This window comes from Centropristis striata, chromosome 5 (assembly GCF_030273125.1).
Source record: "Centropristis striata isolate RG_2023a ecotype Rhode Island chromosome 5, C.striata_1.0, whole genome shotgun sequence".
NCBI lineage: Eukaryota > Metazoa > Chordata > Actinopteri > Perciformes > Serranidae > Centropristis > Centropristis striata.
The window spans coordinates 35,310,456-35,327,267 of NC_081521.1; the positions used below are offsets into that span (position 1 = coordinate 35,310,456).

The 16,812-nt window shown below is 38.7% G+C and overlaps 1 protein-coding gene across 1 annotated transcript; it reads left to right on the forward strand.

Annotated features, from left to right (window-relative positions):
- The first annotated feature begins 1,191 nt into the window (after positions 1-1,191).
- cs (citrate synthase) lies at positions 1,192-15,530 on the forward strand. Its single transcript, XM_059333119.1, has 11 exons — positions 1,192-1,350; positions 5,131-5,181; positions 5,436-5,543; positions 7,245-7,310; positions 7,607-7,738; positions 8,674-8,862; positions 9,449-9,648; positions 10,602-10,731; positions 11,002-11,103; positions 11,923-12,132; positions 12,680-15,530. Exons 1-11 carry the CDS (start codon positions 1,300-1,302, stop codon positions 12,848-12,850), a joined length of 1,410 nt encoding a protein of 469 aa, XP_059189102.1. The 5' UTR covers positions 1,192-1,299; the 3' UTR covers positions 12,851-15,530.
- The last annotated feature ends 1,282 nt before the right edge of the window (positions 15,531-16,812 follow it).

The following is a 16,812-nucleotide window of genomic DNA, read 5'->3' on the forward strand; positions in this document are numbered from 1 at the left end:
TCAAAGACACCCTTTAACTGCACCTTTGCAGAGGTAGCACTGTTTTTTAAACTTGATAAATCAAGATGAATGAAGAGGAGAATCCTTGTCACATTATCCAAATAAATTGTATTTATTATTTATTTATTTATTTATTTATTTATATATATCAAACAGCAATACAATGCACAGTTACAAAGAAGAAGAAATGAGTTACAGAAAGATAATGCAAAAAAATAAAATAGAAGTAAATATTTAAAAAAATAAAAATGAAGAATAATTAAATGGAAAAAAAATGAAGAAAAAATAAATAAATAAACTGACGCAAGATTACATGTTAAAGACATTAAACGCAGTGCATATGTTGGTAGTCTTCACAGCTTTTTTGTTTTGTAGACAGGAGAGAGTTGAGATATACAGTTCAAACTCTGACAAACTTCAACAAAAAGAAATATATTATTTTAATTGAAAACTTACATTTGTGTATGTGGTATTTGGCAAAAAGAAAAATTTTATTTATAAGAAAATATGCATCATCATCCTTCTTTTTGTGATCAAAACAGCGAAATATGACATCTTTAAAATGAAAAGTAAAACCAGTGAAAATATTTGTGGTAACAAACGAGGCAATGTCCTTCCAGAGTTTGTATGTGAATTCACAAGACCAAAATAAATGTTTCAGGGTGCAGATCACAAAAACCACATTCCGCCTCAATGTCAACTTCAAACTTATGTAACAGCACTTTTGTGGGGTAAAATCTATGTAGCAGTTTAAATGACACTTCCTTAGTTTTATTAGTTAAAATATACTTTTGGGGTAGGGACCAGACTTTTTTCCAATCTATGTTTGGGACAAATTTACTCCAGTAGAAAATTGCAGGGGGAGTAGAGATGAGTTGAGGAGTCTAATTTTAGAGTTTGAGCCTCTATAAGTGGAAAAACAAACTTTGCCCAAACTCAGCTTAGTTGGGTCTGGGGGTGACATAATCAAAGGTAAAGAGACATCATTCAATCTAAATAACATGTTAAGTTCATAAAGCTTGTTCTTGAACAACCCTGCTCTCCAGCTGTCGTCACAGACAGAAGGAGAGCCTCCAGCCAATCAGCGCACACCCAGTTGCCCTCGGACCAATCAAATCCCTTTACGCTATTGTGCGATCCAGCCCATCGTCCAATCACCAAGGCGGCTACTTGCGGGCCTGAATCCCTCTTCAACCTTCTGCTTTCTGGAGGGGCACCTTCAACCAGCTCCGTGGTGCACTGGCAGCGGCTTTCTTAGTTGTAAAGAATAAGTGGAAATAACACTTTTACACAGACACAATGTCGTTTCTGACTGTCAGCAGGTTAGCACCTAAACTCCTCAATTCAAAGGTAAGAAGACTTTTAACGGGCCCGACGCCACTTTAGAAGTGAAACTTGTGGGGAACTACCTACGGGAGCTAACGTTAGCTTAGCGGGCTAGTTACCGTTAGCCAGCTTAGCCCTGTCAGCCACATTGTGAAATGCTGTTGACCAAGAGCTAATCTAAATCTTGTTAAAACGATGTAGCGGTTTCTAATTGTAGCCCTAATGTGTTAATGTTATGCATGAGGGGTGATATTACAATAACGTGTCAGTGGTGCTGTTTGTGAACTTGTGTCTCGTTAGCTAACGTTAGCATCGGGACCGTGGCTCCCTGTACCGGCCTATCACCGCCTCAACATGTTTCTTCCACCAGCAGCGACCAGACCCTGGTTACTTGCCAAGACTTCGCCTGATCCGTTTCTTTGTCAGTAAATTAGTATCAGTAATGATCGGGAACGGCCACTGTGTGCTTTTAAACTCTACTTTGGGTGTCTTCACCACCCTCGTTGACCTTCAAGTTAAGATTTCAGCCCATTAACCCTTTCTAACATACCATCATATGATGAGGTCCTCAAAATATGTTGCGTGTCCTCCAAAATGTAGAAGTTACATTACACTGTAGGGACACGTGATTTGGTGTGGATTCAGAGAGCTAAGATCAGTTAAAATTATGTAATCTCAGTTGACAGATTTCACCATTTTAGCATGTGATTAGAAAATTGCTTTAATAGTTAACTGAGTGTGTCATGATTGTACCACCTGCTGAAACACGTCCAGTCAATGATAAAGTACACTGTCCTCCATGCTGACTGTACCTGTCACCTTCCAGCGACTGTAATCTAGAGTTTTACTCCACTGACCTCTCAGACTAGACTACTGATACTGAATGACCCTCATATCACTCATCCACTACTGTAGCTAATGAGATGTACCTCACCTCTAGCAAGTGATAAGTGACTGATTGGTGTCCTTCCTTGAACTCTATACAGACTGGGGGTTGGTGTGTCCCAGTTATCGGTCTTGTAATTAAAAATATGTAGATATAACCTGTGTCCCTCTCTACCTTTCTCCCTTATCAGTTGTAATCTTTGTTCAGGAGTTTTATTTTAGTTGAGCTCTTTTTTTTGTATTTGCATGTCGTTCTTTGACCATAAAATGTTTTGTCTCTGAGCTATGACTGAAAATCATGTGATTCACAGCTTAAGAACAAGGACAGTATGCTTGAGATGGTCTTATACTAGCTTCTTGCTTCAGGTGATTCTATCTTTTCAGAAGACAAAGTTTACTTTCATGTATCTCTATTTTTTTCTGCTGTAAAAAAAAAAAAAAAAAGAAGATGTAAGAGGTTGATATTTTCTCACATATAGCAGTTAAGTTGTCAGTTAACCACACAATTCCTGTATATAAAAAGTCTACAAAATGTTATGTCAGGAGAATTGTTGATGAATTTTTAGTCACTGATAAACACTTTTTGTCACACATTTCTTTTAGCATATGGGTTTTGACTCTTAAACCCTTCTGTGCAGTATGTTCTAACCTTTCTACCAGGCAGGACGCTCAGAGTGACTGGGTGAAACTGCCGCTCTATATTTAAGACCCTGAGCTGTTACATAATCTCTCTCAGCTGTAGAGTGTGTGTAGTGACGCATGACCCTACCTTTTGTTTTACGGCAAGCCTTGTTCGCCCTTTATCTGTTCACCAGTTGTGGTTATGGGAAGGGGATCCCATTGGGAGCAGAGCCAGCTGTCCCCTTGTTCCTCAGACTCCTCCCTCTCTCATTGATAATTTTGGTAAGCTTGACAGAGGAGTCCTGTTTCAGTGGGGAGCAGCAGCAAGTTCAATTTTTCAATACGGAACTTCCAACAAGATTACTAGCCTCCAAACACTTTATAACCAGAGCTAGTTTTTTTAATCTCTCTTACATCCCAGTCTTATCCAAGACAGTTCCAGCAACAATCCAAGGCTTAAGAATCCAAGCATCATTAATTATCAAAAATGCTTGGGACCACAGTGTAATGATTTTTTATTTTCTTTTTTCATCATGTAGATTAGGCTTACCGAATACCTGCCAGCCTTTCACATAGCTAGATTGAATACTGAATATTACCAGACACCATTGCAGACTTACCTTAATTGTGTAAACATGAGCTTATGAAAGTTATCTTTATTGATATCTAGTCTAGTTTTTTTTGTGAGTCACAGTGGAGCCATTAAAAGGCTCTCCAATTACAATACAAAACCAGTCTTTCCTTTCATGTACTGAAATGAAGGAATTGAGCAGCAGACAACATTGTAGAATGTCACAATTTCAATCAACTAGCAGGAAATTCATAATAAATTGACTTTTTTAAAGTGTAAGCAGTACACAGCAGTGGAGTGGGACACGCATACAAAAACTACATGCACTACTATGCACATGCTTGAGTAAGGAATCTATATTAGTAGAATTTGGTTCTTTTGTTTTTAACAAAATCCCACTGGGATTAATAAAGTATCTTATACAAAAATTGAAAAACTTGGAAAACGTATCAAATTCTGTTTGATGTTTGACACCAGCTTCTGAAATGCTATACAACTGGAAAACACACATGAGCATGTAAATCATTCGTACATATTGACATTGTAGGCTGGTGATTGTTTACCATGTAGATGTGTTTTTGTTTGTCTTTTTTTAACTGCACACCCTGTACTGTGGATAGAAATGGAGTGATGTTTGTATCAGTCAGAACATCTTCACATCACTGGCAATCATACAGTTTTCTTTGTCGGGTAATCCTCCACCTCTAATGTGAGGAATGTTAAGGAGTATTTGTTACCTTTAGTCCTGTGTTGCAGCTGTGCAGTGATCCGCCCAGCCAACTCATCTCAGTTAATTTGAATGAATTGGAGAAGAAAGTAACCACCAGCCAGCTCCGTACAAAAGGGGATACAAATGGAGACAAGAGACATATTGAACACTTAATGCATCTTTAGTGAGTGTGCCCAAAGGAGTTGAGGCTATGTAGAGGGGAGAAAATTGCCTGTCAATAGAATTAATTAATAATTCAGAGTCTTGACTAATTGGTAGTTCAGGCATGTACTGCAGGGTAAATGGTCATAAATAACCCTTAATTATAATTTGAAGAACAGACCTTAATGGCATCCTGTAGCACTGGATCAGTTTCTGGTTTGTCCAGTCAGGTGTACAAGCTTTAACAGGTTTTAATTTTATACAAACAGGCTGTTCCAGTTTAACCTACGCTAGTCTAGTCACTAGTCTCTGAAGAAGGGAGGATTTGCACGTTGTTTTTGTTTACCAGGAAATTCATATTTGGGCTGATGAGGCAAGACATGATAGTTAGTCGCAAAGAAAACTAAAATGGTGCCAATATGGCATGATTTTGGAAATTAATGGGTGAGCCGGTAGATGTTATCGAATGAGTTCTGATGCGTGGGTTTGGCCGATTTTCCCATTTATGATGCCGATGCTCTAGTGTGACATCTAATGCTTCTGGAAAATTGTTTATAGAGCCTTTAAAGTCTGTTTTGGTTTGTTCAGTTCATATATGTTGTTAACTGGAAGGCCATCAATAAAAAGATCTGCAGTTCTCTATGTACGATGTGGTCTTAAACTTTGTGTTTTTACTTGCAAGCTGTTAGGAAGTCCGTTATTCTCCAGAATATTTTGAGATGCTAAAGCTTGTCTCAGTTGCTATGTAAGGAGCTTTAGTAGCATAGAAATGCTGTTGTGGCCTTTCATTTGTTTGTTCGTTTTTGTTGGTGTGCTTCTGATACTCAAGGTCCTATAATGTGTTTCTGTTCCACAGAATGCCACCTACTTCCTTGTGGCTGCCAGAAATGCCAGCGCATCAACAACAGTAAGTACACTCCATTCACTCCAAGGTCTCCTGCTTGCTTGAAATTGTAATTTATTATTCTGTAGTGCGAGTGGCATTTTGAAAAGGCACTGGTTTTTACTCTGTGTTCACTTGAGTATTAATGGAGCATGCTGACCTTTGAAGCTACAGATCACCTGTTTAATTATCCCCCATTCACAGTGACAAAATGTGTTTTATTTTAAGGCTGCATGTTTGATCATGGCGGTGACTGATTAAATGTTGTGTTTTTACAGAATCTGAAGGATGTTTTGGCAGACCTCGTCCCTAAAGAACAGACCAGGATCAAGAACTTTAAGCAACAGCATGGCAAAACCAACATAGGACAGATTTCTGTTGACATGGTGAGTGACTCTCGAGATGGTTACATGCATCAAGAGATTCACCAAAGCCAGATTCTTCTGAACCACTGTAATAATTTGGGTTGGAGCATATAGGCCATCAACCATGATGTGGATTAGACGTGGCATATTGGCTTCACCTAATCCGTCTAGGTCTCTGCAGCCTTATTTACTGTGTCAGGTATCACTGTTCGGTCATCTCCCTCTGAGGTCACAATATAAAGCTGCACTTCCTGCCAACAGAGACATTTTAGCTGAGTCACTCAAACACTGCCAACCCAATTCGTACTGATAATATACTCACATACACATACACACACAAACTGCGTCATCCTCTTCCGTTTATCTCTCACTACCGATTACCTCTGGTTGGTTGCCATGGTGATTTTAGAAGATTTTCGTGGGTCTTGACTTGTATTTGTTTCACTTTCAACAACAACTTATAAGCATTCAGCTGTAGCACATTCATGTTATGTAAATCTATGAATCGTATTTAAGTAAATTTTCTTATTCCAGTGCAACATTAAAGCTGGGGTAGGCTTTGTTATTGGGTTAAAATTCCATTAGAACCTCAGCATATTGTTATTCAAGTAGACTGAGGAAAAACTAGACTTCTGCACCTCTTCTTGGTTCTGTATTCAGGTTTCAGAAAATCTAGCCAGTTACTGGAGACTTTGGCCAATGAGGGGTAATTTTAGAGAGACGCAGTTCTTCTATTGGCTTTCCTACAAATGCAGTTGCATTTACGTCCCGTTTAGGTGGTCAAAGCCTGGTTCAATGGCAGAAAAGCTTAAAGATTCCCAGTGAAAGTTCCCAGTGGCCCTCTTAACAGCAGCCATTGCAGAGTAAATCCAGCTGTCATTAGTATGATACATTTTGGCCCTGTTCCATTTAGGTGGGCCAGGCTCCTAGTATTGTCCATGCTGGCTCACTGGAATGGCTGTGAGACACTAAATAGAACGGGACCATAGTGAATGATTTCAGTTACGCCGCTTTTAACTATGTGATGACATGCCAAAATGGCTGCAGTGAAAAGAGCCTGTTTCAGCAATACACTTCCTGCACTGTGCAATAACCCAAAAAACAGGAGAGGAGAAAGAGAGTCTAAAAATAAAGTCTGACAATAACGCAATAAAGAGTTTTAATTTCAGGAAAGCTTTCACGAGATAAAGAGAAAATATTTCAATTAGTTGAGCCTACTACTAACCGACTGTAACCAGAGGCTCACCGCTGGTTATGTTTATGTAGCTACCTGGAGCTGCAAATCATATGTCATCTCAAAGAAAACCGGTAATTCTTAAAGAATTGCTGCTATATGACGGCATCTGGATCACAATAACGATCAGGATGATTGAAATTAATGACTAGTACCTATAAAGGTTACTCTATGAATTGATGCGTTTGTCAATGTTTGTCTGGTGAGAGAAAGGGAAGAGCTGCAGGGGCAGGGCTGTATTTTCAAATGCTGATGTTTTTGTTTTTTTGCCTCCCAAGCTTTAATGTTAAGGGGATTTAGATTACACAAACTGTCTTTGTAAAAGACTTTGCAGCCATTGATAACAAAAATTGGCTTTAGCTTCAGTCATAGGATTTAATTAATGGTAATTCTCATTCTCATTACTGCAGTCGCACAATGGTTAACAAGTGTTAACAGCTCAGATTTCTATATGTAATGTCTGTATATGCTTGTGTTTTCATCCACAGGTCTATGGAGGTATGAGAGGGATGAAGGGTCTTGTGTATGAGACCTCTGTGTTGGATCCCGATGAGGTCAGTATGCCGTAAAAGAGACAAATCCTTACAGTGGTTTTATCATTTGAACACTTTTGGGGATGAGCCTGCCTCAAAGGCACTCAACTTGATTGCTTTCTTACCGAAGCTGAGAGCTTTCAGTGGCAGAGCCGCATTGTTGTAATTTATCTTGTTAACACGCCACCACATGGAATGAGATCTTGAATCATCCAAATTCATTGATATAGCCAGAGCTCATGATGGCAGCTTGCCAACACCCACTTGATGGTTCATTTCAGGATAACATGAATGTGTATTTCTCCCTTGATGCATAGGGCATCCGTTTCCGAGGCTACAGTATTCCAGAGTGTCAGAAGCTGCTGCCTAAAGCTCCAGGAGGTGAAGAGCCGCTGCCCGAAGGCCTCTTCTGGCTGCTGGTCACAGGACAGGTTCCCACTGAGGAGCAGGTGAGCGCTGAAGCTTCAAAGATAATTGTGCAGCAGAGGTATAATGAGGGAGGACTGAGCAGCTGTTCCTTCTCTCATCCCATCTGTCAGTGCTAGTACTGTAGACGCTGCTTGTCAGATTTTCACCATATATCCGCACACCGTTTCAGCCTTTTTTAAAATGGAATCTGCAAAATAGGGCTGTACAATTGATCGAAATTTCAGACTAGTGCTATATCCAAATCACAGGAGGCACAATATTTGTTAAAGGCAACCTTTAACTGCTGCAGACATGTCCTGGCACACAAATCATATTTTACAGACGTAAGGAAAAAATCTGTTTATATTAAAAATATTTTTCAATAAGAATGAGAATAATGATGCGCAAATGATCATTCCATACATTATTGTGAATCAGTCAGAATAATTGCAATAATGAATAATAATAAATGAAGATGAAGATAATGTTTTTGTCTTCAGTTCAAAGAGGTGCTTGATACTATGTGAGCGATAACATGATTACTTTTGCCTTGTTATAAATGTGGGAAGGTATATCACAAGACGTTTGGCAGCAGAAGTGCTGATTATGACTCCAGAATAGCTCCAGATAATGGTCTTGTATAAACTAAAGATTGTTTTATAACTAGGAAACAAGATGCCTTCTGTACTTTTTTTTTTTTTTTTTAAACATGCATTTATTGTGGCTAGCTATCTCCTTCAAGAGTGATATGAGGCCAACTTGACTGATATGCCACCTCCCTTTTAGCTGACGACAACTTTTTACTGAAACAATAGCTTTCACCTCATAACCTTTGTACTCGTCACTCGTCAAATGAGCAGTTAAATGTGTATGTGTGTCTGTAGTATGCATTGTTAAATTGTAAACCTGATGTGGAAAACAGAAAAGTGAATATTCCAGGTCACCCACTTATATTTGTCTGCTCCTGTTCCTCCAGGTGAACTGGGTGTCTAAAGAGTGGGCAAAGAGAGCAGCACTTCCCTCCCACGTTGTCACCATGTTGGATAATTTCCCCACAAACCTGCACCCCATGTCTCAGTTCAGTGCTGCCATCACAGCTCTGAACAGCGAGAGCAGCTTTGCACGGGCATACTCTGAGGGCGTCCACAAGACCAAGTACTGGGAGGTAAGTTTACACACCTACAGGAAACCTACCATCTTTACCCGCTGAACCCCAAGTTCAAGTTTCAGAGTTTTTGTTATTATTGTTTTACTTCTGTCACATTGTATTTATTGTGGCCCTGTTTTTCAATGCAATATATAAAAGTCCTGCACCTTTTATGTAAACAGCACAATCATTTTGCACATTTTCCCCAAAGTGTCCCCAAGTGTTTGGGGGAAAATGGGGACTTCACATGTTACACATATTGAACAATTCACAATTTTTACAACCTCTCTTGTCCTCTTCTCTCTGCTCTGTGTAAACGGCCTGCAGTTCAGACAGATTTTTCACTAAATATTTGACTGTTGGTCTTAGCTGGGTCATTAATGGCTTCCCAGTTGCACTGAGGAAAACGTTTTTTTACAGGCTGTGGTTAGTGCAGATGTTTTTTTGTTGAGATTTTAAATAAGACATGTAGAATAAAGTGATTTTGATAAAATACCAGTACTTAAAGCTTTGTTTAGGTTGTTCCTCCTGACAGGAGCGTTCTCTACACATGAGGCCTTCAAGGAATATTGGTTTAAACATCCTTTTGTGGTTTCTCTCTTAGTTTGTCTATGAGGACTCCATGGACTTGATTGCTAAGCTGCCCTGCATTGCTGCCAAGATTTACCGCAACCTGTACCGCGAAGGCAGCAGCATCGGAGCCATCGACTCAAACCTGGACTGGTCCCACAACTTCACCAACATGTTGGGCTACAGTGACGCCCAGTTCACTGAGCTAATGAGGCTCTACCTCACCATCCACAGGTGACGTTTGAAACAAATCTAGTGGATTATTAACTTTTCTAGGGTTATCGTACAATTTTTTTGAGGATTTATCCACCGTTTGTGTTTCTAGTCACACTTTGGCCAAAGTCATGCATTTTTAATGTAATGATTTGTCGAGCTTGAAGCTAATCTTAGTTGAACCGTTTGAAGAACAGGACACCTTTTCAAGCAGTGCCCTAGGACTGATAATGATTTTAAACAAGCAAAAAAAGAATCTCCAAGCAAAACATTTTAAAGTGACAACACTTATTTATGAGATTGATAAGAGCATATAAATACCAGAGTTTTACAGGGCCAATAAACCTTTGTTTTAAAACTTTTGGTGTTATCCATTAAGCTAAAATAACTGGTTACTATTAGACTTGCCAAACATTTGATACTAAATGAGCATAATGTAACCAGAGGAACCCTCCATTTGCTAAAGATTGCCGTATCTAGAGCTAAGCTGTGAAATAAGTTTAATAAGTTTGTAAGGGTTTTAGACTATTAAGCATTTACTATGAGTTAATTCACTGTGCACTAATAACTGAATGCAGGTATGTTGGTCTCGACTGTGTAGCCATGCCATGTATTGGCATGTCAGTCAAGGGTTTTTGTGGTACAACCTTGACCGTTCTGACAACAGTCCTGTTATCTTAAATTGGCTGCTACCCACATGAGTTCAAAGAGGTATGGTTAATAAATACTGGAGGTTATTATTTTGCACAAACTAAATTGTTTAAACCTCAAACATGTGCACCAAGCAGAAAATGTGTGATCAAAGTGACGCAGTGACATGTTTTTGGCGCTCACAGTATACCTAAAACACTGTTCAGTGTAAAAATACAAAAGTACAAATCCAGTCCAGTGTAATTTTTTTTTTAAATGACTGACTCAACATATTGTGATTTGCAATTTAATTTATTTTCCATTATTTTTTTGTGATGTTACAGTGACCACGAAGGAGGCAATGTCAGTGCCCACACCAGCCACTTGGTGGGCAGCGCCCTGTCTGACCCCTACCTGTCCTTCAGCGCTGCCATGAATGGTCTGGCTGGTCCTCTGCACGGCCTGGCTAATCAGGTTTGTACCAGGAAAATCATGATTTTCACGTACAGAAGATGCCGTGTTGCAGGTTTTAAAGGTCATTGTAAGGCATTGTTTATTTGCATCTCAAAACTCTCAGAACTCATACAGAGGAGAGCTAGTGTGTCTCTGCTACACACCCCTGCTCTGGTATTCTCACTGAAAAGCAGCACAAGCTCCGATAGTATCACGGAAGTGTCATAATCGTGTACTTTTGGTTGTACGGGGGTAATAACTCAATGTGTATTATTTTCCTGCATCTGACAGGAGGTGCTGGTGTGGCTGACTGCCCTGCAGAAGGAGTTGGGCGGAGAGGTTTCTGATGAAAGGATGAGGGATTACATCTGGAACACACTCAAGTCTGGAAGGGTAAGGATATCAATTCCTCAACCAGTTCCGGTCATCATTATGTGTTTATTTATGTATTCACATTTAGGAATGTGGGGATACACCTGGTAGAAACGCCAGGGGTCTTATCTGCCATACTGCTATTTATTTGCTTTTTTAAGTATGGCGGTACTCCTCAATTTAGAAAGCAATTTCCAAAATGCTCTGTCTAAATGGCTCTATTCTTTTTGACAGCCTGAGATTTCTTGTATTTAAAAAAAACATTTTATAGACTTCCATCTGTTTTTAATAACTTGACAGAGCTTGTTTCTTTTTTTAAACAGCCAACAGTTCTGAGTAGTAGAAATAATAGCACAGGTAAAATGTTTTTTGGGGGTTTTTTTCCCAACAAAAATGTTTTTTGGTGGTTAATTAGTTTTTTATTGAGTAATGACAATACCAATTTCTCTTGGCAGTGTTATAATATATAAGCATGATGACTACAAATCACAAATGCACTATGCCTCCCTCCCTTCTCTTCAATAACGAATGTGCGGGCGGAAAGGGGGGGGGGCCCATAAACATGTGTTTCTCCATTTATTATGCATTACATTCAAATTGACATTTTTCAAAAATGTTCTGTAGATTTTGATCGCAAATTCCGGAGGCAATTCCCTGTAGTCCACTGATTCCCGGTACTGGACACCTCATCAGGCATTAAGCTTTACTTGTTTGCGATTTAATACGAGCATTCTGCCATTTATAGAGTGTCCACTCCTAAATCCTTCCTTCAGGCAGTTAACCATGGTACACAGGATTCAGTTCAAATGTTGAGAAATGTTTTGTTGTCTCTCTTTCAAGGTTGTGCCAGGCTACGGCCATGCTGTCCTGAGGAAGACTGACCCACGTTACACCTGCCAGCGTGAGTTTGCCCTGAAGCACCTGCCCAATGACCCCATGTTTAAGATGGTTGCCCAGCTTTACAAGATTGTGCCCAACGTGCTCCTGGAGCAGGGCAAGGCCAAGAACCCCTGGCCTAATGTGGACGCCCACAGTGGAGTTCTGCTGCAGGTAAGACTCATGTGGTGACTTCTAATCAAACATTTTTCATCCTGTGGTGGCAAATATTGATCTTTACTATTTAAAAAAAAAAAAAAAAAAAAAAAAAAAAAAAAGATAACAGAGGGCCACTGCTCTATTTAAAAATAATGGACACAAACTCAACCTTTTCTCCAATTGACGAGTAGCTTTAATTGTTTGGGTTTACCAGAGAATAGCCAAAGTTGATCATTTGTCTCTTTCTATCAGTGTTCTGTGCAGATAGAAAGGTGCTTCTTGGTTCATGCATACATAGAACTATATTTGGTAATTTTGTCAAACTCGACCGCTAACATTAGCATAATGTTAAAACATGTATACCACGGCTGAGAGAAGGTCTGTCAGAACTGGACATTGTACTGTGATATACATCTGATTCTTAATCAGTCACTTCTCCTCACGAGTCATTTTATGAAAACAACTTCTAACTTAAAACATCTGGAGTCGCCTTTCTCAATTGTGTGTGAAGTCCATCATCTTAAATTTCCACAACACTAACTAATCTTTCTCCTGTCTGCAGTACTATGGAATGACTGAGATGAATTACTACACTGTGCTGTTCGGCGTGTCCCGAGCCCTCGGCGTGTTGGCTCAGCTGGTGTGGAGTAGAGCCCTGGGCTTCCCCTTGGAGCGCCCCAAGTCCATGAGCACGGATGGACTGATGAAACTGGTGGGAGCCAAGTCAGGCTGAAGAACCACCTGAAAGCTGTAGGGAAGAGCTGGGGGTTAGTACGAAGGGTGGGAGGAGGTGGAAACGTCAAAAGGCAGACATAAGTTGACCCCCTGTCATTTCCAACCCCAGGGATTCAATGGGATTCAAAGAGACAGTAAGCTTTTAATGTCAATTCACAAAAGAAGGGCCTTTTTAAATCTTCACACCATTAGTGTTTGAGTGTGTTTAGTTAACCCCTGATGAGGTAAAAACTTCAGACACACATACATGTAATCCTGTAGTAGGCTCAAAATATGTACCATTATAAGTCTGCTAGCATCGCTAAGATTTCCCCCTGTGCAGTGCCTGCGTGTTTGTCATTGGGCGCTGGGTCTGAACTATGAATAGGCAGTGACATTCAAAGGGAATTGTGCGAGTGAATTACACTTCCTTTGTATTTCTTCAAAGATCTAAAGTTAAATACCTGACTGAACCTGCTGCTTTTGGCTAATTCAGTGATTTGTTTTAGAGCATATCCCCAAGAAAAAAGACCCAAAGTAAGACTCTCCACTTAGTTTCTTCTATGCAATGTTCCCAGATGTCATCCCACCCAGTCTATCCATGCGTTTCACTCCCATTTATGAACACTCCAGTATAGAATAAAGGTCCTCACCTCTATGGTTGACAAGCTCTTCAATATAGACATTTAAAAACCTGGTTAAAAGATACTGCCCCTTTAAATCTTTGGTCCCTCTTTTTAATCCATTTTTTTCTTTTTATTTATGGCCTGTGTTACCTCTATGATCAAAATAACTGTCTTGTCTATATAGAAATGATTCTTCTTTGCTGTCCTGTTTTAATGGGTCACTGCTCAAAGGATCTTCTAAATGTTAGAGAATGAAGAGTAATGTACAGTCACAGTAATAATACAGATTTGAGCAAAGGGTGTTGTAATTGGCAGCCTGTAGTAAATCCTTAAGAGCAAGCTTGAATAAAAAATGGGAAAGGGGGGCTTTGTATTTAAGTCCTGTCTTATTTGAGTGTATGTTTGTTACTTTATCCCCACAGGAGAGCGCTTTAAACATCAACTACTCCAAAATGAGCACTTGCTTGATTGGATTTCCTAATTCGTAGCAGTAGAATAACCCCCCTCAGGATGATTGTGTCCCTTTTACAGTTTTTTTGGTGTTGAATATGTATAAAACTATAATCTTTGGGTTCTCATTTTGTGGTTTTATTTATACTTTGTGTACATAGGTATATATATGTATAGCTTGAATGTATGAGCTCCGTGCGATCACTTGCTTGTAACAACCACAATGATTACCAACGGTGTAGTCGTGTCCAGTCTCACTGTAACGTTCAGTATCGCTGGTCACTGAAATTCAGACAACGAACAAAAAAGGAAAAACTGCAGCTATCTTGTATATACACAATTTCTTGCCTAGCTCTGTGGGCTCAGCCGGTGCTGTTTTTCAGGTGTTTCACTTGATTGTTTCAAGCTTGCTCTTAGGTTCTGGGTTTGTCAACACTCCATTTTTGTGTAGTTTAAGTTCTTGCATTTTTTCCCCAAAGTACTCTTGCCATGTTAGTCAGTAGGTCACTCACTCAGATGTTTGAATCTCTGCTCTGCTACCATCTTCGTTCTGGCTTTATCAGGCGTGTTTGTGTTTTATTGTAGTGTTCTTCCTCATAGTTGGTTTGGTTGGGAAGACGTGGTTATTTTGATCGTAGAGGAACATAAAGGTTGTACATGGTAACTGGGAGAATTCATTGCAGATGGATTCATTTGAGAAACACTTGGGGCATGGGGCTGGATGGGTCAAAAGGGCAAGATAAACTTGAGGAAAACCTAACAAAAAAAGAAAAATAATAAAGGGTTTTATTAACACTTGCTTGGCCTCAATTTCTTTATGGTTTGGGGAAGTGCCTGCAAAAAAAGGTCAGTTACACTCATTTTAACCCTTCTAGCCAAGAAAAGAACAGTGGAAAAAGCTCTTGCAGTTTTTTATTTCCTTGGTCCCACTATATTTTTTCAACATCAAAAATAACTTCAAAAAACAACAAATATATAGAATACCAAATGGTTGAGATCATGATATGATTGTTTTGAGACAGAACTATTTTTTCTATTTCCGCATATATTTATAAACATTAAGTTTACCATTAATAAAAAGCTTAAGTTTTATAACATAATAATTACAGCAGCTTCACTTAATTTACCATAAAAGGAGACACAAAATATTTGACCCTCATTAGATTTGTTTGTTTTTTCAAGTTACATAATTCTGTTAAGTCAGTAAAGTGAAAATATAATATGGAAAAAGAAATATGCACACAGAGCCCTCGTGGAGAAAAAAAACTACAGAAACACCGACATCTAGTGGATATTTATTTAGCATGATGAGGCCAGTGCCGTGTCCTGATTTTTTTTTTTATGAGAGTTCCTGTCATGCCTGTAATATAGGGACGCCATACCACCTAAATACACACCTGCTCTATTAATAAGCAAACCTTGAATTACCTTTGTTGAGACTTGCAGCATCAGACATGAAAACATTTTTTTAAATGCAGCCACCAGAGACAGGATCAGTTTTTTGGTAATAGCATTACACCTCATTAATTCAGTTCTGCATCTTCAAAATAAGATATGTTTGTTTAGGCCTGACTTTTATGTAATAAATACAATTGACATGATCAAGAAAGATCTGTCCAAGTACCCTCCGTTACTATGTGCTGTTATTAATAACTGGCCCACATACCATCACCCTGCTCTGGTGTCTTGTGTCCACCCTCTGTCCCTGAACACACAATATTTGTGGCCTCAGAGTTAAGCACTGCTGAGGAACTTCAGTCCAACAAATCACCAACATGTCAGACTATAACCCTAAAGGTTGGTGATGCAATCAAATAACCAGGCTTCATACCAAGTCATGAAAGTTGGGAAATGCTTAACTCGAATTATGTTTCATGGTTAGAAATATGCTCCTTGAATAATGCTTTATTTCCAACAATCTTTTTTTTTATCTCCACAATCCCAGATACAACTGTTCAATACATAATCAAAACATACAGCCACAGTTAATATAAACAGCTGGTAAATAAAGTGATGATATGCGTTGATAGATAAGGTAAATTAATTCTGTAAACCTTATTTTTCAAAATTACCGTTTTAGTAAGGTTTATATATATATATATATATATATATATATACATATATATATATAAAAATGTATTTCAGGAATGACACAATATGAAAAAATAAACCTAAAACATTGAAATGAAATGTCTGAAAGTAAGTAGGATTAAGTTAACTTTAACCAATTAACTTATTCCAAGCATTTTTTTAGATACACTTGAATTGATATATAGATGCACTTTGTTTAATTTCATCGTCCAAAGTATTCCGTAATGTACCCCAATTTAGATGTGAAGAAGGCCTAAGAGTCTGAAGTTTTTGGGTTTACATTTTTGAAAGTGCTTGAAAATGAACCTTAAGAGGCTGGAGAAAATCTGAAAACCTGAAACACACAGAAAGGAATCAGATTCTCCTGAGCAAATTGCAAATGCACTAAAAAACTGCACACAAAAAAAATCAATTTCACCTGCTTTTTTATTTAAATAACAAAGCTCTGAAATACACACACAGTATTTACAGATAGATTTCAGCTTGCAACATAAAAAGTGATTGGACTGCAGAATGATGGCGATATATTCTTTTACATTGACTCTTCAGCCAGTGACAGTAAAGTGTCTCCATCCTTATATACATACCTGCAGTTTGACCTTTAATGTGAAATATAACTGTGGAGCTGGAGGGCTGAGGTTATCAAATTATATATTGCTTCTATTTATACTCTCGTCACTCAAAATCATTTTTTGTATGATTTTGACAGAGTGTTGGCACCCTACAATAATAAAACTTGGCATTAAAATTAAATCTGTGCAACATAAGAAAATATAACTAGCAGTGGGGCAAAGGTGCATTTTTACATCATAAT

What these genes read in the sequence shown, in the direction of transcription:
- cs (XM_059333119.1), top strand. Translation starts at nt 1,300, where the DNA reads ATGTCGTTTCTGACTGTCAGCAGGTTAGCACCTAAACTCCTCAATTCA. An exon ending in CTGTGTTGGATCCCGATGAG is followed by an intron (nt 7,311 to 7,606) that starts GTCAGTATGCCG and finishes CTTGATGCATAG; the next exon opens with GGCATCCGTTTCCGAGGCTA. An exon ending in CTCTACCTCACCATCCACAG is followed by an intron (nt 9,649 to 10,601) that starts GTGACGTTTGAA and finishes GTGATGTTACAG; the next exon opens with TGACCACGAAGGAGGCAATG.